Below are 21,896 nucleotides of genomic sequence, written 5' to 3' on the forward strand. Positions count from 1 at the left end.
CGTCTACTTGCCAAAAAAGTCTGTTTGCACTTCTTTTTTTTTTTGCTATATCACCTCTTACAAATTTTTTACCTATAGATTTATTTTTCTTATAGCAAAAGACAGGTCTTTCTCTGAAAATGCTACCATATTTAGGGTCTTTCTTCAATAAATTCCAATGTTTAAGGATACATCTCTTCACGATCAGAGAATGTCTAGCATGAGTACTATTGTAAAGCAATTTATTATGTGTTTTATCCACTTTTTTCTTCCTTACTTCTTGTCTGTCCATTTTGCTTATCTCTTTCTCTGTCATCTCAACGTCCCTTCAATTAGAACCCCTCTCAGTCTCAACAAATTTCATTTAGATTTTCTCAGCATTTTTCAGATATTCTCAGTACTAACAATTCTCTTTGCTCTCATAAACTGATATTTAAGCAAGCTCTTAAATACATGAGAGGCATGTTGACTATCTCGATGTAGAAAAAAAATTTTGTCTGTGGGTTTGGAAAGCATCGTAGTCTCAAATCTATCACATTTATGAAAACAGAGGGCAAGACATTTGGTGAGACCACCATTGGCAGACATTTTTTTATGAATATCGGCATGTTTGTGATTTGAGGGTGTGTTCACACTGAGAAATTCTCGCGGATAAATTTCGTGGAATTCCGTCGCCTGTACGCGCGCACGGCCGCACGCCTTTCCGCCGGCTCCAGACACCATTCTATGGGCTGGCTGATTCCGCCGAAAGAATTTACGTGGAAAGGCGCGCGGCTATGCGCACGTACAGGCGAAGGAATTCTGCGGAATTTATCCGCGAGAATTTCTTAGTGTAAATCCACCCTAAGAAGGAAAGGCGTGGAACAGGTTGATGTGTGTGCTGACAAGGAGAAGAATCGGAAACTATTACTTGTGAAACATATTGATTTTGAGATTAGAGACATTGAGCCCTAACGGACTTAATGTAGTTTTTAGTTTTAAAGCATTTTTTGTAAGCAGATTCATTATACATTTATATCCTAATGTTCACACCCAGTATCATGAGTGTTATATTGGATTTATGTGCAATATTTTTTATACTTATTGCTTATGCCAGTCATGAAATGGTTAATTGCTATATCCTTATAATGCTTCCCAGCCCCTTACGTCCCCGCGCATGGGGAAGGGAGGTTGTTTCCTCCGAAACGTCCGCGGTGAGGACGTACCGGGCGTCAGAGTCTGATGTTTGCATTAGCTGTGAGCTTTAATATGTTGCATTAAAGATACAAATAAAGAAATAAAAGTCATGAAGACACTGAGTATTTGTTCGCTCTGTGTTTACAAAGTATAGGGGTTCCCGCCGGACCTATGACGACAAGGAAGTGGTGAGAAAATAAAAAGTGTTACAATTTAGTTTTTTTCAAAGGTTTAAAAAATAAAAATAACATGGTCCCTTTCCCAACAATAGTTTAAATTACTTCCCTTTTTAATTATATACAAAATAAGTAAATAAACATGACGAACAATCATGCATGCTATGATATATAACAACAAGTGTTCCCGTAGGGTGACAGCATAAACGGAAAAAGCAAAAAAGTGCCAGGATTGTTGATTTACATTACATTATATATCTGGAAAAAAAAAGAGAAATCGAAACGTCCCATTTATACAAATATGGTACCAATGAAAACTAGAGATTGTGGCGGAGGGGGAAAAAAAAACAAACAGCCCTGTGGGCTAAAAAATAAAAGCATGGTTCTTAACGCCAAAATCCACAGTGTACTTTAAGGGGTACCCCGGCCAAGCTTACTTTGTAATCAGCTCTGCCGCCAGAACTGGGAGTACGGCTCTGCTCTGTCGGCTGTACTCTTGCTTATCGTGTGTGTATGGCATACAAGCGCTGCGTCTGAAGAGGAGGGTGGCAGAGCCTCGAACAAGAGACGCCCACTGCATCTGACGTCATGGCACAGAATGGCCACAAAAATTATGTTTTTGTGTACTTTAAAAAAAGGATGAGTTTTCATTCTGTTTTTATAGTGGAAGTCAATGGGAAAAAAAAAACAAAAAATAAATAAAAACGATCAAAACGGATGCACACAAATGCAAAAAAATGGATTGCAAGTACGTAGTTTAAACCCAGCCTCACACTTTTAAAACAAATGTACCAGATTTACTAAATAACTGCATTATCATCGGATTGGTGCTGTCCATTCCTCGAATCGGCGGCCGGTTCCAGAGATCTCATTTGGTTTGTATACATGCAAATGTGCTAGTTTAGTGCCCTGGAGGTGTGCCCAGCATCCCCAGCTCCTCTCCACAGTGATGCACCGCCCTCAGAATGAAGTCTGTCCCCAGCCTGGCACATCACTGAGGGGAGGCAGAAGTCACAGATTTTTCTAGTTTCTGCATGTGAAGAATTTTCTTAAAATCCCAGAATTTATTTGCCCCAATCTTCTGATATTCTAGATTATTCTGGAAATCTGTGTGATGAACTGTTGGTTAACAGGAAAATCTATGAGAATGTACACATAAATGACAGCTATCAGGTCAAAAGCCGCGTCCATCAATACACAGCCAGGACGCACCGGCCGTGACCTCTGGCACTGCGCACCCATACCCTGACTACAGGTTTCCTGCACTAAGTGTCAGTGTGCTGCGGCTGCTGCCTGCCTGTGCACTGCAGATAAGGAGCTGTCATTGGAAGGAAAGAGGCTGTCAGTGGGTGCCTTGCAACAAGGGAGGCTGCACAGAGAAACACACCTGACAGATCAGGTCAGTTAACCGACACCATAGACTATTTTGACCGTATATCTCCCAGCCCTATTGTATATTCTCAATAATATAGCGGAAATAGTAAGAGAAGAAATCAAACAGCTAAGCATAAAAACATTCACAAAGTTCCATCATCAAAATGTGACTTTATTTGCACACTTATACAAAAAAGAAACACCAATCACATTTGTATAAGCCAAGATGACATTCGTCTCAATGTGAAGATCAAAATAACCAATAATTTTTAAAAACTGTCACTATTCATTTTAAAGAGACATCGGTCGCAAAAAAGTTTTTTTTTAAAGAAAGCAACAGCGGTTGTGATGGGGCTGTGTAATTAACAAAAGTTAAATAGTATAACTTGCCCTCAGGTGACATAAAACCTGCATGATGGACAGGTGTCTTTCCTTGTGTGAGCGCACAGAAGACAGGAACTTCCTGTGTTTGGTCTCTTTTTGAACAGAGAAAACACCAAATATCACAATGGAGGGAGCATGGAACACAGTTTGGCCGTATCTATAACAAGGATATAAACATAGAAAACTTTTTTTTTAAATAAAGAGGAGTATATTGCAAAATTGCTTGTGATCACAACCCCTATTGATTTCTTTAAAAAAAAAAAAAAAAACGTTGCAACAGGTAAACTTTAACGAAACCATGTTTCTTCAGGGTAGGAGTAATCTCCAGCTATTTTCTCTGTATATATAAAGTAGCCAAGCAAAGCAAAAACATATTGAGGAATATATACATATATTTTGAGGGGGGTATGTATAATTTGTTTTGCGCCATTATTTTGCCCCAAAAGGTGGTGTTGTGCACGGCATATATTTTTGTCACTCCATTTATAAAGCCATTTGCTCTATTTTTGTGCAGTTAACGCCAACTGCGTCATTTTTGAATCTTTCGTTGAAGAGGGCGTGGTTTGGTTTATGTTTGCTACTTTTTTATAGCCAAATTTATCATGTGAGATTTTTTGTTTTGAACAAAATTAATTGCGCCACAGTACTTCAGCCAGGCCCTGGTGTAGTTTGTTAGGCGGCAAAAAAGTTATCACAAATGATACATAATTCCCCGACACCCAACCCCCCCCCCCCCCATTATATTCTTTGACTGTATTCACATTCACCATATGTTCTGTTGCCAGTCTGTGCCAGAAACAGGAGGGGGGGGGGGGGGGTGTTAACCAGTGTAAAAAATTGCACAATGTTCTACAATTTTTGTAAAAAACATAAAAGGGAAAAAAGTCACATTTTTGTGCAAATAAGCAAATGCTCAGAAATGTATGAGTTTACACAAAAATACTTTCATAAATTTCCCCCATCATATAGTAAAAGTGCGTTTAGGATTCTGGTATATGTTTGATTGATCCATGTATACACTGTAACAGAAAGGCCTTTAAAATTCTACAGTAATACATAACTGTGTCCACTACATTTCATTACATGAAGGACTCCAATGTTTATTGTGTACTCAATAATGAGAACTTATTTTACAACAATGTGTTGGATTCACAGTAAACATAATACACTTCGTAAATCTGACTCGTTCGGTGAATCAGCTTTTTACAAGCCACTTGAAACAGGCAAACAATAAAGTAGACCTGCATCTCATACTTTAATATGAAGAAAGGTCTTGTACTCATTAAGTAATATAGAACTCTAAGTAAAGAGCTATGCATACCCTGACAATACAAAAAGCCAGCAAACAAAAGTAAAAAAAACTATTTTAAAGTTCTTTATTGAGACCAGCTTAGGCTGCCTTCACACCTACGTTTTCCGTTGTTTTGCTCCATCGTACAAAACAAAAAATATTTAACAATACTCAGACTTCACTGACTTTAATAGGGTCTGTCTGGTCTCAAAAACGCAGTGTGAACCCAGCCTTAGCATGCTGCACTACTTTGTCTAGCATTTTCTACAGAACCTGCAATGGAGGCAACCATTGCAGGTTAGATCCAGACTTTTCCTTGATAAATAAATCAAAACATATTGGATGCAATGTGCCTTCTACCGTATCAGATGAATGAGCAGTGTTCTACCTCTGCAGTTTAAGGTTATCGAACATGTTGCACAGTCCATATGTGGGAGCCATATACTTAGAACCAATATTGCCACTGAATATTCTTGTGAAAGCCTTTACGAAAGGCTTTAGGCACCAAATACACAGTATGGAAGTGTGAAAAAGCACTTAAGAATGCATAATAAAAACGTACATATAATGAAGACCCCCCCAAAAAAATATTACAAATATATTTACATACAAATATATATATATAAAAAAAAAGTTGAAACATAGAAATTTAAGGAGTATTCATGAACTCAAAACAGAAGAAACAGCAGTTCAGCTTTCTTGCCAGACACTAAGGGGGACATTTATTAAGTCCGGCGTTTTCTGCGCCGGACATAAAAATGCCCCCGCATCTCCGGCACTACAGAGATTTATGTAAAGGCGGACTGCCTCTGCATAAATCCCGTGCGAGCTGGTGCGCACGGCCGAAAACCTACGGCAGCTGAGCGCTGGAGTAGGTTTTTGGCGTATCTTTAAAAAAAAAAAAAAAAAAAAAGATAAATCGCGCAGACTATGAGTCGATTTGCCGATTTGCGAATATAATGCTGGATGACACATGTCCCCCTAAGAGCTTTAACAAGTGCCTTTATGACTTTGGCTGTCTGGGATTTGGGAAGGAAAACAAATAAGAGGGGAAAAAAAAAATAAAAAAGATGGGGGGGTGTTACCCCTCTAAGTCTGGCACTGTACTCCACTGGCTGGTATTGTTGCTTATCCCCATTCATGTGGGGCTGGGATGCAATACCAGATCCTAAATCTGTGGTACAGTATCTTGTTTTGTTTTTGTTTAGACAAACCAATTTAGGTTTCTTTAACTGGAAACAGCTCTGCAGCACCCGGTATTTCATTGCCTTTAAAAAAGCTTTAACAGACGATTAAAGAAGAGTGAATCGATAGTTCAGTCCTCCAGTCTGTTAGTATACTATGGGGGGGAACTGTATGACCATTTGTCAAAAGTAAATAGATTACAAAAAAACATCTAAACTGATGACTTACATGTTCAAGTGTCGTGAACACGCAACACTCCCAACACACAGAAATATATACAAAGTAGTTACGACACTAGTCGTAATATTTTCCTGTAGCTGCACAGAAGAATATTCAAGTTTTGACATAAAACCTGCGCTGGATACTATACACAATGGCATTGGCCCCAATGAACCATTATCTTATTCACCTTCACGGACCAGAAGTCGATCTGTAAAAAGGTCTTGTGTTTCAAGTTCAATCATATAACATACAGAATATACTGAATGTACATTGCTAAGCAAACTGTATGTTGTAGTTATCAGACTGTGACCTTTTTGTGACTTGCAATATCAACCTTATAACCTCTGTTAACTTACAAGGGTAACCCTCTGACAGAAAAATAGGGAATGCATACCAACCTGACAACTCCCTAAGTGCCCATGTAACCCTGATGTGTCACCGCAGTAAACAAGTGCTATTTCACTTTACTAAAATACAGGCATATAAACATCTAAGGGAGGAGAGCAAAAGTGCTGAAAACAGGATGGGGGGGAAGGGGAACTTCTAACTATTATTAAAAATCAGTTAGGTGCTAATAGTTTCCTCTTGCTTCATATAAATTTCAACATATACAAAAAGTATATAAATGCAATCCACGTGTGGTCATCTTTCTTCAAGTCCCCTGGAATGCTTGAGTTATTGTGATGCTAAGCTGCGGAACTGGGCAAACTCCACAACGGCTTCTCCCACGCCAAGGAAGTAGACAACTTGAGCTATGCCAAATAGGGGAGCAATAACTAATGCTCGACAACCCGATCCCTTCAAAAAGGCAGATGGACCCTCTTTCGCCCAGATTTTCCTGTAAATTAAACACAGAAGTTTTTAGGAGTCATAATTGTAGTTCTTATTGTATAACATCTTCCTCCACAAATTAATTCAATGATATTATTACCCATTTATAAAGTATACATATGCCCAGGCAAATAGTTCCCTTACCTGGCACAATCCACTATTCCACTATATGCCTCTTCATTGGCTCCTTTGTGCAGTGACTGAAGACGAGTCTTTATCACTGAAAAAAAATACCACAGGTCAATACCTAAAGATGCCTTGGACTTTGGTTAAAAATAGATAACTTACACCCAATGTGTAAGAGAGACCTTACCATCACAAGGATTGACGGCCACAGCTGCTGTGGAGCCAGCGATACAGCCTGCAAAAAAGGAGTGAAGGAACGGAGCCTTCCCATCTGCCGAGGACATTCCCAGTTTATTAAGGTTGGAGAACAATGGAAAATAGATGACTGAAAATGGAACATCCCTGAAAGACAAAAAGAGTAGAACCAAGAATTACTAGTGCTCATATCACTTAGGAGAGGGATAGGAAACAGTAGGTCCTCCGGCTGTAGCATAATTACAATTCCCATCATGCCTGGTCACCACTGTTTTATAAGTTTGTGTTGTGCTTTTATTCAGAGAAAATAAACACGCACAAAAGCAAAGAACGTAAATGGCTTAGTGATCTCAGCAATATATGCCCAATATACCTAGGCCAGGCATGTCCAAAGTCCGGCCGGAGGGCCATTTGCGGCCCGCGTTCTGAACTTTTACGGCCCCCCAGGTATCCAGCTTGCTATTATCTGCCTGTGTTATAAAGCATATAGCATGTAGCATGTAAAATGGTCGGCCCTCGCACATGTTCACTTTATCAAATTTGGCACTCTTCGAAAAAAGTTTGGACATGCCTGACCTAGGCTATACCTGCCTTACAATATATGCACAATATTGTCGACATCCCCTGGACTGCTATAACAGCTCTGCCGCAAAGATGCATGGACTACACAAGACCGCTCTGTGATAACTGGTACCAAGACACTAGCGGCTGATTCTTTAAAGGGAACCAGTTACATCAGTTTCCAGTGTCAGTCTTTCCTGTCCTTATGCTTGCTATTGTTCCTGGTTATAACACATCAACTTCAAGAACGGACTGTTCACTTTCAGCCTAATATAACCCACCCCAAGCCAGGTTGTCACTTAATAAAATGTTATTCGCTTCACCCATCAGTGATTTTATTGTCATGGTTGTTTGCTATAAACAAAGTTTGTCAAGGTATTTATAAGTTATCTTGAAATCCATACCTCAATAGTGTTGCCCCCAGTCCTTTATAAAGTCCTCTAACACCCTCTGTTCTGAGAAGTTCAGAAGCTATCTGTGTAGCAGACAACTTTTGCGCCACCAATGTTGGTCCAACATTGTAAGCCCTCGAGAGCACCGGAATAGGATTCAAATGCTTTGCACTCTGGGAAAGGCTTTGCATCCCGGTAGCAACTTTCTGGCAAGATGCTGAAAAACAAAAGCCGTATCAAAATTAATACAAAATAGATCTGCCATAAGGATTAAGTGTCAACTACACTGCAGACCTTTTTGTCTTTTCAACCTTGCTATACAAGAGTAATTTTTCGTAATTTTTCCAATGATTTAGCCATTATCAGGGCCTGTTCTTTTGCAGGACAAGATGTAAAAATGATATAAAATGTTGTATTGGTATGATGGAACTAACACACTGAATACAGTAAAAATTTCACTTTTACTACAGAGGAAGTGCCATAAAAAAGACTGCAAAAAATGGCAAAACTGTGTTTCTCTGCTAGACCAGTAAGTTTTTTTTAGCCTACTATTCCCTTGAGCCCTGCACTGCACACGGCCCAATATACATAACGTGCCAGATGTAGGTTTTTATTTTATGTAGGATTTTAAAGTTTTTTTCTTATTAATGAATTAAATTAACACAAATGAATCATGTGATAGGTAAAATGGTTACCTAGTCTTCCTGCATCCTGAAGCTGAATCTTCAGCATTTCCATAGGAGTGGTTATAATAACCTGACAGGTCCCCGCACCACATCCTGCCAACATTTCTTTGACCAATGTGAGCTTCTTGCTGAAAAACAAAAAAAACTTTAAAGTTACAATATCACACACACCAGTTCATACAGTTTATGGTCATGTTCCCACTACTGGATCATAGTAGGGAAAAGAGGCGTTTTTTTATAATATTGACATTTGGTCCTTATTTGCGGCCGTCAATTTTACGAGAAAGCTGCATTTCCCAGCTATGATCCCATAATGGGAACATAGCCTATCAGTGCTCTTTGCAGTGATGCTATTTTTATCGTGAGAGGAACACGTCCAAAGGCATTTAACAGATGGACACAAGTGTCTAATTTCCCAGCGTGGAAAAAATCCTAAAGGTGACACTCAGAACATACTGTACAATGTAGGTAATCCACTTCAAGACTGAAACCAAAACGAAAAAGAAAAGCCAGACAGAGACAGGCTCTGTCATCACCTGCATCTGAGACTCCATCACAGACTCAAAAATAGCAGAATACAATAGCAGCTCCCTGTGGAATGACCTCTTCAAAGGTCACAGAGTGTGCATAATGATGTTATACATTCATCTCAAGGGGACAGGGTCTGTTTATTGTCATCTAGAGCAGTGCTTCTCAAACAGTGAGGCGCCCCCTAGATGTTGGTGAGGCCCAGCTGAGGGGTCAGTTTTCACACAGTAAATATGATCTGCACAGTCCTCTTGCTGTTTTAAAAAAAAAAAAATCTCCATTTTAGCAAAATGATTAATTTATTTTGTGCTTTATTAGTATATAGAGCTTGGGAGACGGATGAAAGGCGGCCCTAGCATTATTTTCAGCTTTTAAATGGACTTTCACCACAGATGGTGAGGCCCAGACACCCTCTTGGTCAGTCTGGTGAGGCCCAGGCATTGCCTTGGTCTGTTGGGTGAGGCTCCAGTAGAAAAAGTTTGAGAAGCACTGATCTAGGTCATGAGTCTTGCTGTAAAGCATGTCACTTAATGCTGTTAAGAACAGCTCAGGCAAGATGGCCCAAAAAAGTAACAGAAAAAAAAAAGTCAGACAATAGAAAGGGATAAGAATAAAACAAATTATCTGACTCTAATAAGTTAAAGAAAATTTAGGTGACACTTTCCCTAAAAGCCAAGCATATATAGAAGGTAAATCACCAATGTTTAACCTTTTCACAACCATGGGTCATTGATTCCTCAATGCCCAGGTTCTTTTTAGACTTCAGCTTATAGGAACATAATGGAACCAGCAACGGGCATAGGCTGCAGCAACGTTAATTTACTGTGTAGCGGGTTAAATTCCCTACATTACATCATTGTCTTCAGCCCTGCAAACACAGCAGGTCTTACTGACCACAGATGTTTGTATTCACAGTTCTACTTTTTACTATTAGCACCAGATGACAATCTGTCAGACACAACTAAGAGTTTAGCTGAGCTTCCATGATGTACATGATGTACATCTATTGCACTACATTTAAGAATCTCCCACTATTTGTATAGCATATAAAAAACACTTCCCAGAATCTATACTTCTAGCTCTAGTCTTTCATATAGGCTATAATTGAGTGTGTGTGTGTGTGTGTGTGTGTGTGTGTAATATATATATATATATATATATATATATATATATATTATATATATACACACACACATACACACATGTAGACCACTGTGCAGATAAAAAAAAAACTTTGAAAAGAGACGCAGTGCTAAATCAGATGGGAAACTCACATCACCAGTATATTCAAGTTGTTAACAAATATGGATGCTTAAGATGTTTCACTGAGAGCTGTCATTCAGGACTCCAAAGGTATGTCCATAAGACATAAGATTTTCCCATCAGAGAACTCTCCTATGGTCCGTTTACACGGAGATAATTCGCCCAATCGATCGTTTAACAATTTTGAAGCAACGATTGGGTTTTTATAATGATCAGCGTTTAGACGAATAAAACGTTAGAAAAAACGTTTTTGCGATAGTCTTTAAGATAGCGTAAGGCCATCTCACACATAGGGTGAATCTTCAAAAGACTGTTTACACGAAGCGATCTGCAAATTTTTAGCAAACGACCAACGACGATTTGAGAACATGTTGAAAGATCACAATGAACGATTTCTCGCTCGTTGCTTGATTGTTCACTGTATTTACACGAGCCGATTATCGCTCAAATGCGATCGTTATTCGAACGATAATGGTTCCTTGTAAACGCACCATTATTTATGAAGACTGGCATAAATTAGGCCCCCAATTGCCCTGCATGATTCACAATCTATACCTGCTCCTGCCATCCTCCTTGCCTTGATGCACCCCCACCCGCACTGGGCAAGCAGGGGATGTGGCAGGCCTACACCAGGGAGAGGGGGCACATTTGTGCCTTCTCCTGGGCATACACAGGGGGGAAGCTTTCAAAAATGTCCCCCAAGGAATTAATTTTAAGACAGCACACTACTTTCCTACTATTCTACAGAAGCTATCACTTACAGAAACAAAAACAGGTTGGAAAACAGTTTGTAACTGTAAAAAAGAAATTCCTTCATTTTCAAGTACTCACCCATCTCGGGACAAGTGGTGTCTGAAGAAGTCATTGGCGGCCAATTTAATTGCCTTCTCTGGAGTTACTAGAGTCAAATTCACTGCAGCACCTAGAAACAAAACCACCGGGTTACAAGGAGCAATGCTGAGATCTTGTGATCTATAGGCAGGAGAATATTTACAGCATTAACAGACTCCGCAGATAAAACTGAGGATCTGTAACATTGTGCATTTAAATGGTCAAATAACGCGATAAAAGCCAAGAGCTTTAGGCCCTGTGTGACTATGTCTTGCTGTGATAACAATAGTTACTATGTAAATTTACTCCAGTTTCCTTTAAAAACTACATGTATAGTTCATTATTTTACATATTAGCACTCAGCACTAGAATTGCTTAATGTGTATGTGCTACTATGTGAAAGAGTCCAGTACCTACAGTATGTGTACATAAAAAGCAACGGTGTGAAATGCAATCTGCTTTGTGCACATGTGTGTGCTTGAAATATGGACACTATGTGATGGCAGAACTACTGGTCTCACTTATGCTACAGGGAAAGCAGTATATAAAGCAGACTTCTACAGTCTACCCTCATTGTGAGTGTGTTATCCAGCTAGACTCATGATGTCAGGAAGCTACTCTGGTGCAAAGAAAGGAGCAAGAAACAACATTGCCCTATGTAACAAGTGAAATTTAAGGGTGATATAGGAGAAGACAGGCAGCATTAGTGAGAACCTAAGAAACAGAACAGAATACAATAGAGAAAGAAGGACGGACCGTGCAAAGCTATTTATCATAAACGAAAACTTCACACACAAGACAGTTCATGAATTTGAGGGTAGGTACTGTAAGTGGATGTTGAGGAATATAGTTTGGCTTTAGTCTAGAAGAAACTATCACTGAATTAGGAAACAAAGTGCATCTGTCACAAGACAAATATACATAGTGGGAGCAAAGCGAAAAATTGATAACCCACTATGCATATAAGTACCACCCCCACCCCAATGGAAACTGTCAAGTCTAGTGTGCAATGTAAGACATCTTGGCATCAGGATTGGGTGCAACAAATCTCTGACCAGTACTCATGTTTCATTAGTTAGGCGGAATATAACACATCCATAATATTTCAGCTGGCAATTTGTATCCGGAAATTCTCAGAATACATGCTGTATGTATCCAAATTACTAATCTGCGAGAATTTATATCTGAGAGCAAACATTCAATGAACTGTCTTGGAGAAGTTAAGGAGAAAGTTAATATACAAAAAAAAAAAAAAAGAAGAGGACAGCAAAACAAGAACATAGACCTAACTGATACAAAAAGGGGGCAAAAACTATCCACAATAAAAATCATATACAAAATAAATAAATAAATAAATAAATAAAGCAAAAATATATAAACATAAAGGTATTGTCCTAATTACAATTGGAGTACATTTAATGATCCATCGTGGCTGCGCCACATCGGCTAGCCCTCAATATCCACGGCGATACGTCTGCAATATGAAAAACACAGATGCAACAAACAACATTCTACATGTAACAGTCTGGCATATTACAACTAGAACACTGAAATAACCATGGAAATCCATAAGGACTAAAAGGTAATATCATTCTATCAGAGTATACATAGTGCATGATTCATAAGCTAGATTTATCCGCTATAACTACTTTATATTGTAATTCCGATTCTTATAGTGAGCAAACATAAGCAGGAATTGGTTTTAGGCAGCACATATATCTACATCTTAAGAATACAGCGGGATTCATAAGGCAACATAAATCAACATAAAACAGGATGCAAAAGTATAACAATGCAGGCTGATGTTAAGTAAATAAATGTATCGCTATAAAAAGAGTAAAATGCCAAGTCATCTATTATATCAGTCAATATTTTCAAGATAGCTTGGCAACTTTACTGTGTAGCCTACTATCCACTGAAGCTGACTAGCTCCTTAAGAGGAGCATATGAGATGGAAGACGTACCTCTGTACATTCCAAAGTATCCTTCAGAACGTATAGTCTTCCCCAAACAGTCCCATCTGAAATACACATGAAAAAAATAAAAGGTTTATAAGAAGTCCAATGCTATAACAAATGCCACTTAAGCCTCATGCCTGGATACTTTCCACTTACATGCTTTTGTATATTTGTTGACCGTTCCTCTGGTTTTGGAGCCGTGTCTTTGTCAAGTCAATTGGAAAAACACAAGTCACGCCGATAATTCCAGCTATTCCACCATTGATGAGCTTAGCGGGCAAACTAAAAGGAAAACAGTACATATAAATAAATATTTGAATTTAAGAAAATTTTAATATTAAGAACAAAAAAAAAAAAGAAAGGAAAAAGAAAGAAAAATTACCTAATCTGCTTGTCGGCCATTTTCAAGTATTTTCTTCTAGGATATGTGTTTGGTCACAGGAGTACAGGCTCTCAACAGCGCGGAAGCCCAACTGAGCTCTGAAAAGAGAGGGCACAGATTAAAATACATCAGCTGCTGATCTATAAATACACGCTGGCATCCGCTCTTGTGGAAGGATCAATGAACCCAAGTGACTCATTTACAGCTCACCGCACAGACCACTCAACTGCATGCGACACGGTGAATAAAGCAACTTACATCACCCAGCTTAACAGATAAAGGGGTCACATGCTTCCCGGAATAGTGCGTGAAACACACAAATGTGCTAGACTTGGAGTTTACCACGAATGAGGGAAGGGGATTCATAGAAAGATTTATTTAAAAACAAAACAAAAACAAAAACCAACCTTTATATGGGCCTTGCTGTAAAACAAATCTACCTGGACTGGTCAGTTTAAATGGTCACCATCTTTACAGTGAGTTTTTAAACTGTACTATTTACAGTCATTATATAACTTGTATTTTTCATTGGTGTTTCAGTCAGACATGGCCTATATCAGCTTGGCTAAGCCAAGCTAATGAAGACCACGTCTGGCCGAAACTTGTACTTGCTGTAACATTTATGCATTCTGCACTAAGTAAATGAAAAAAACTATTTGACGAGTGCCAAGTTTTTATCTACACATTGCTGGATTTATGCAGTTTGCTGAAAGGTTAGCAACCAGAATGTTTTTTTTGTTTTTTTGAGTGTAGGAAGAAACCAGAGTACCTGGAGGTAATTTACATCAAGTAGCGAGTAACATAAAAACTGCATGTGAATGTTACTCTTGGACAGATGTGAACCATGCTGCCTGTACTGCAAACAATGAAAAGTCATCTCTACACAAGTCTCAGCTTATTATGAAGCTCAGGGTACCCATATACTTCATATTAATGTATAAGGTGTATGGGGGCCTCCTGACACTCCACCCACAGATAATGATGGGGGAGACAAGGGTCAGGGGATGTATTTGTATTGTTTTATGACTGATAAGCTGCTGCCAGAGGAGCCTGACTGCAGCCTAAGGGGCCCATACACCTTCAATACCTGGCATCCGAAATTTCTCTCGTCCTCCCCACACACAAATATTCAGCATGGCCAAATGTTCCGGTATTATCTATGAGAAGAGGGGTAAACAGCAGCCAGACTACTTTGCTGAAGGCTTATCTCTCAGAGAACAAAGGGGTCAGGCAGTGAAATTCCATCACACCCTATATTTAACAACAACATCTGGTAATGGGTTCAACCAACATAATTATAAAGTGTACAAAGACCTTCAACACTCCTTATTGGTCGTCTGACAGTTAAGGAAGGTGTATAGGCATTTTGACAGTGAAAACTGCATGTTTTCAGTAGATTTAGTTCTTTTTAAATCTATCATGGAAAATAAAAACCGTATTTTAAGAATGGGTAACTTTGGGCTTTCGTCTGGCGGCGCGGGGGTTAAAGGGGTCGGGTCCCATACACGCAGTGAACACAGCCTTAAAAGGAGTTTCTGATGAGAAACTCCTTTTAAGGCTGTGTTCACTGCGTGTATGGGACCCGACCCCTTTAACCCCCGCGCCGCCAGACGAAAGCCCGCCCGCAGCCCCTTTAATCCCCCGCCCGCACCCCTCAGCCCAGGCCCGGAGCATACATTACCTGCTCTGCACCGCGGCTTGATTCAGCCTGCCGGCTCCCCTTGCTCCTCTTCAGGCAATCAGGGCTGCCGTGCCCTGATTGGTTGAAGAGGAGAGAGGGGAGCCAGGAGCTTCACACAGCCGCAGCGCCAAGCTGGTAATGTATGCTCGGGGCCTGGGCTGCGGGCGGGGGATTAAAGGGGCAGGGTCCCATACACGCAGCAGATCCGCTGCATGTATGGGACCCATTCACATTCATACTACTGGATCCGCAGTGGATTTCGCCGCTAAATCGCAGCGTGAAATCCGCTGCGGATCCGGTAGGTGTGAACACAGCCTAAAATGTTCTCCCAGCCTTCTCCTCCCTGCAGATGATGAGCCCATAGACTTAATAGAGCCCATAAGTTGTTTTTTTTTTTCTTTTAATGATAGTAAAGGCTTTAAACTGATGGCTCTTTCAAGGAAACAAGTGTACGCATCGGTAAATTCAAAAATGATATACAGAGCATGGTCTAACTTAAATTTCCAGTCCAATCATATCAGGAATAGATAAAATACAACGACTTATTGTATTACAGGCGTATGGCTAATGCAATTGTGTTGGTTTAATCGGAGAGAACTGTTTGCGTGTCCCTATCCTAATACCGTATCAATGAATGGAATTTCCGTCAAATCCACTATGAATAGAAAGAAGTGAAAAGTGCATGCGAGCCAAAATGAAGCTTAAGCGTCACAAAAACAATGGAGTATAACCATTTAAAGTAACATCATTCAGTGGGGCAGAAATTTAGGATTATACATGGTTTTTTTTCTAGTAAATGTTTTGTTTGGCCTCAGTTTTAACTGCTTCTGGTCACTTTTCAGAAAAGATCAGGACAGGGAATTCATTCAGAGTTACATAAGGCAATAGAAGGTTCAAACAGTGGGGGATAACATGTTAAAAAGCAGTATATTTACATAGGTCTGGGCAATTAATCTGAATAATTTGCCTTTTTTGGGGGGGGGGGATTATGACTTGATTTAAAAAAAATAAAAAAACGCGGCATCTCGTGAGTTAAACATGGAGGAAAAATTAAGCAGATCGGTCCCTTGTCCTTCTGCTTAACCCCTTATGTACTGCAGCATCTAGCAAGTAACACAAGGTTAGCTTACACGTTGCAACACAAAAAGGGTTAAGCAGAAGACAAGGAGATTTCTGCTTTGTCCATTCTGCACTGATAGCCTTTAGCCTTTAACATTCATTCTCCGCTTGGCCAAATGAAAAATGAGCGGGGGGACTACACGTGCAGAAGTCGAGGGGTCATCAGTGCAAAAGCAATGAAGCAGAGATCTCCTCGTCTTCTGCTCTTAAACCCTTTAGTGTTAAGAGCTTGTAAGTGAACTTTGTGTTGCCCGAAAAATTGCTGATTTTTGGCCACAACACATCCAGAAAACTTTTTGATAAAAAGATAAAAAATGTGCATATACGCAAGCTAGCTACCAATAAAAGGTACAGATCTGACACAAGTTGATTTCCCACTCCAGAGCACCGCTTTAAAGGACAACTCCCACGAAAAAAATTTTTGGCTTATTTAACACACATTACAAAGTTATATAACTTTGTAATGTGGTTAAATACCCGGTCTGGCCCCCTTCCCCCACTTTCTGACCCCCGACACCCCCCAGAAGTTAAAGAATGTATACATTACCTATTACGGTCGTCACGGTCCTCTTCTCCCGGGCGGCATCTGGTGACGACGACGCCAGAGCCGGGGGGGGGGGTCTTCTTCCTCCTCGGCGTCTTCATTGAAAGTGAATGGGCGAGAAAAGGCTGCTGGTGCACATGCGCATTGGCTGAGCTTGCTGGAAGCCATGTGATGCGCTCCAGCCAATGAAAAGGCTGCCGGTGCTCCAAGCACACTGGCAGCCTTTTCTCTCCCATGGACCCGGAAGTGAGACGCAGGTGACGGTGAGCAAATCGAGTGGCGATCGTCACCGGAGGGATGGTGAGTATGGTGTCTGTGTTTTTTTTTTTTTTTTTTTTTTTTGGGGGGGGGGGGGGGGGGGGGGGGGGGTCCCGCCGGAGTTGTCCTTTAATGACTTTCCACTTTCCACTTTCTCTGTTCAGTCTTAGGGGGAGATTCATCAAACATGGTGTAAAGTGAAACTGGCTCAGTTGCCAAAGTCTGTGAGGAATGAAAGTTGGAATCTGATTGGTTGCTAGGGGCAACTGAGCGAATTTGCGCGATAACATAATCGTACGTGTAAACGCAGCGAACGATCAAACGACGAACGAGAAATCGTTCATTTTGATCTTTCAACATGTTCTCAAATCGTCGTTCACAAAAAATTAGCAGATTGTTCCGTGTAAACAGTTGTTCGCCGCCGATTTAACCAATGTGTGAGATAGGCTTAAGCGATCGCAAAACGAATTTTCCGTACGATATATCGTACCGTCCAAACACTGATCGTTATGAAAAAAAAAAAAAAACGTTACTCCGACATCGTTAATCGTAGGATCGGGCCAGTTATCGTTTCGTGTAAACGCAGCATTAGTTTCTCTGCTACTAAAGACAGACTATCCTAGCAGACTAAACATGCACAGTGCAGGGGAGATGCCTAGTGACCAAGATTTTAGGGCTTTTTTTTGCATTTTTGGTAAAGTAAATAAATTAGACGCGATTTGACAGTTCCCATTAAATACCTCAATTTTTATGATTTTATGTGAGATGAGTTGTGTTTTTTGGGTAAATATGACTTTTTGATTGCCTTTTGATTTAATTACTACAATTTATTTATTTTTTAATGAACACAAAAATGCAGCATTTATGACTTTTTTTTATAATTTTTTTTTTACACGGCTCACAACATGTAATAAGTTATGTCATAGTTTTATAGCTTCATCGTACGTAGTCTAAAAGAAAACTTCCCATTAAAACTTGGTAGGAGTCCTATGCAGAGTAATGAGGATAAATATCAGGTGTGGGAAACGCCTTTAACAATTCATGTATATGGAAAAACAACCCTAATGGTGGTTTTACACGGAGCGATAATTCGCCCGATTAACGATTTTGAATGAATGATGTTTTTTTATAACGATCAGCATTTAGACGAAACGATACATCGTACGGAAAAATCGTTTAAGCCTATCTCAGACATAGGTGAAATCGTTGAAAGACTGTTTACACTGAACCATCTGCGAAGTTTTTGCGAACGATCAACAATGAATTGAGAACATGTTGAAAGATCAAAATGAACGATTTCTCGCTCGTCGCTTGATCGTTCGCTGCGTTTACACATACGATTATCGTTCGAATTCGATCGTTATCGTGCAAATTCGAATGATAAATCGTTCCATGTAAAACCACCATTACTACATGGTTCTGTGGCCGGCGGTGGTTGGTTATTGACAAAACCAAACACTTCCTCAGTCAGCTGGCTATTAGCTGCAGCCATAAAGCATTGACTTCATTGCTGTCAACCCATACATCATTGGAGGTTTTTAAAGGGAGTAATATGGAAAGAATAAAACCAAACCCCCAGAAGGCACAGCCCATAGAAAAGACAATGTTGTTCTGGAGCAATTTGCTTTACAGATGTATATATGTGTGCTAAAACAGGCTGGAGTTTTCCATGCCATTTGAGTCGTGTGTACTTCTTTACCCTTGTTTCACACGTAGTAATAGTGCGGCCGTATGTACGGATGTAATAGTGCGCCCGTATATTTGAGGGTTCGTGTGTATGCTGTGAAGTATAGGATATGCGGCTGCACAGTGCACACTATGTATGAATCTACGGCCCTATCGTAAACGGACCCGTAAAAAATGAACAAGACCATTATTTGCGGCTGAATATGCGGCCGAGGATTGACAGGCGGTCCGTACAAAGTACTTCAAAAATAGCCGGGAATGATGCCGAATGCCGATGCCTCTAATAGTTACTATATTAAATTAATCAAAGACATTTTATTTGTAATCAAGACACTTTCGTTGATCAATAATTTATTTCTAACGAATCCATCATTTTGCAATTAAATATACTGTTAAAAAAAATAGATATATAAATAAATGTATATTTATCTATATATTTATTTTTTGACATTATATTTAATTGCACAATGATGGATTCGTTAGAATTAAATTATTGACAAACGAAACTGAATTTATTTCCAAGAAAATGTGTTTTATTCATTAAATATTAATTAGTACAGGAAGCACTATAAGCCGGTAATTCATATTCCCGGTAATAGAGCTTTCTGTACTAATCATCACTTTACTTTAATGAAAACATCAAATGTTTCTTCTAATTATGTTATGACAATAACATTATTAGAAGAAACATTTAGAATTATATGTGCGCTCAGCTGATTGGCTGTTCGGCTGAGCGCACATATAATGAGCCGGTCCGCAGTACAGTGACTTCATTGTGCTGCGGACCAGCGAAGAGGACACATCGGGGTGAGTATAGAGCTCTCCACACCCCCTCCCCAGCACTGCACCCCTCCCAGCAAGGAAGGGGGGGTCAGTTAACCCCTTCCTTGCTGGGATGGGTGCAGTCTGACATCAGTCTGGCCCCCCGGGGGTTAAGGGGGATGCAGTACATCCTCCCTTAACCCCTTGGGGGTCAGACTGTAAGCAGCGATCTGTAAAGATGCTGCATACTGTAAGGAGCACAACACCGCTCACAATGATGGGTGTTGTGCTCCTGTTTGTGTGTTTTGTGTGTTTCTCCCTTTTTGTTTTTCAGATATCGGTATCCTGGGGATTACGTCGGATTCCATGGACTACGTCGATGACCAGCGGTTGTTCTTTGAATTTTTTTTAATAAAATGGTCAATGAGGGTTGTGGGGGTGTTTTTATTTGAATAAAAAAATTTGTAAACTTGTGTCTTGTCTTTATTTCTTTACTTTATAGACTTAGTAGTGGAAGCCGTCTAATAGACGGAATCCATTACTAAGTTGGGGCCTAGTGTTAGCCGGTATAAAATGGCTAACACTAACCCCCCATTATTACCCCAGTACCCAATGCCACCAGGGGTACTGGGAAGAGCCGGGTGCCAGTGGTCCCGGAGCGTCAATATTGGCGCTCCTGGACCGGGCGGCAGCAGGCTGGTAAGATTTAGGCTGGGGAGGGCCTAAACCAATGGCTCTTCCCACCCTGGTGTTACCAGGCTGCTGTCGTTTGGTTTTTAACCCGGCTGGTTATAAAAATAGGGGGGACCCTATGCGTTTTTTTTTTAAATAAATAAATAATTAAAAAAAAACGCATAGGGTCCCCCCTATTTTTATAACCAGCCGGGTTAAAAACCAAACGACAGCAGCCTGGTAACACCAGGGTGGGAAGAGCCATTGGTTTAGGCCCTCCCCAGCCTAAATCTTACCAGCCTGCTGCCGCCCGGTCCAGGAGCGCCAATATTGACGCTCCGGGACCACTGGCACCCGGCTCTTCCCAGTACCCCTGGTGGCATTGGGTACTGGGGTAATAATGGGGGGTTAGTGTTAGCCATTTTATACCGGCTAACACTAGGCCCCAACTTAGTAATGGATTCCGTCTATTAGACGGCTTCCACTACTAAGTCTATAAAGTAAAGAAATAAAGACAAGACACAAGTTTACAAATTTTTTTATTCAAATAAAAACACCCCCACAACCCTCATTGACCATTTTATTAAAAAAAATTCAAAGAACAACCGCTGGTCATCGACGTAGTCCATGGAATCCGACGTAATCCCCAGGATACCGATATCTGAAAAACAAAAAGGGAGAAACACACAAAACACACAAACAGGAGCACAACACCCATCATTGTGAGCGGTGTTGTGCTCCTTACAGTATGCAGCATCTTTACAGATCGCTGCTTACAGTCTGACCCCCAAGGGGTTAAGGGAGGATGTACTGCATCCCCCTTAACCCCCGGGGGGCCAGACTGATGTCAGACTGCACCCATCCCAGCAAGGAAGGGGTTAAGTGACCCCCCTTCCTTGCTGGGAGGGGTGCAGTGCCGGGGAGGGGGTGTGGAGAGCTCTATACTCACCCCGATGTGTCCTCTTCGCTGGTCCGCAGCACAATGAAGTCACTGTACTGCGGACCGGCTCATTATATGTGCGCTCAGCCGAACAGCCAATCAGCTGAGCGCACATATAATTCTAAATGTTTCTTCTAATAATGTTATTGTCATAACATAATTAGAAGAAACATTTGATGTTTTCATTAAAGTAAAGTGATGATTAGTACAGAATGCTCTATTGCCGGCATATGAATTACCGGCATATAGTGCTTCCTGTACTAATTAATATTTAATGAATAAAACACATTTTCGTTTAAATAAATACAGTTTCTTTGTTCAATAATTTAATTCTAACGAATCCATCATTGTGCAATTAAATATACTGTCAAAAAATAAATATATATATAAATATACATTTATTTATATATATATTTATTTTAACAGTATATTTAATTGCAAAATGATGGAATCGTTTACATTTAATTATTGAACAATAAAAGGGACTTTATTAGACAGAAAATGTGTTTTATTAATTCAATATATTAACCATGAGAGACATCGGCTATAGTGCAGAGGATCGCAAACCCCGGTAATAGCGATTCATGTAAACTGTGTTCCCTGCTTTCCCAGATGCATCCAGAGGTGTTTCCATCACTTTCTTAACATTTTATTTGTTATTTTTAGTTGAACCAGATTTCCAAGTAAATGACCG

General features: G+C 40.1%; 1 protein-coding gene across 2 annotated transcripts in view; it reads right to left on the minus strand.

The window, feature by feature from the left end:
- Window positions 1-2,856: 2,856 nt before the first annotated feature.
- The window catches only part of LOC138767251 (mitochondrial glutamate carrier 1-like), a 31,834-nt gene continuing 12,794 nt past the window's right edge, over window positions 2,857-21,896 (minus strand). Inside the window, exons 3-11 of one of the 2 annotated variants that reach the window (XM_069944660.1) lie at window positions 13,541-13,638; window positions 13,315-13,440; window positions 13,165-13,220; window positions 11,201-11,291; window positions 8,588-8,706; window positions 7,905-8,109; window positions 6,932-7,086; window positions 6,763-6,838; window positions 2,857-6,625 (exon numbers count right to left, since the gene is read on the minus strand). In XM_069944660.1, coding sequence (XP_069800761.1) covers window positions 6,463-6,625; window positions 6,763-6,838; window positions 6,932-7,086; window positions 7,905-8,109; window positions 8,588-8,706; window positions 11,201-11,291; window positions 13,165-13,220; window positions 13,315-13,440; window positions 13,541-13,560 — 1,011 coding nt within the window. In that variant the 5' untranslated portion in view covers window positions 13,561-13,638 and the 3' untranslated portion in view covers window positions 2,857-6,462. Of the gene's footprint in view, window positions 6,626-6,762; window positions 6,839-6,931; window positions 7,087-7,904; window positions 8,110-8,587; window positions 8,707-11,200; window positions 11,292-12,602; window positions 12,675-13,164; window positions 13,221-13,314; window positions 13,441-13,540; window positions 13,639-21,896 lie in introns of those variants that run through there. The other variant, XM_069944661.1, reaches the window with a different exon arrangement.

This window comes from Dendropsophus ebraccatus, chromosome 11 (genome assembly GCF_027789765.1).
Source record: "Dendropsophus ebraccatus isolate aDenEbr1 chromosome 11, aDenEbr1.pat, whole genome shotgun sequence".
NCBI lineage: Eukaryota > Metazoa > Chordata > Amphibia > Anura > Hylidae > Dendropsophus > Dendropsophus ebraccatus.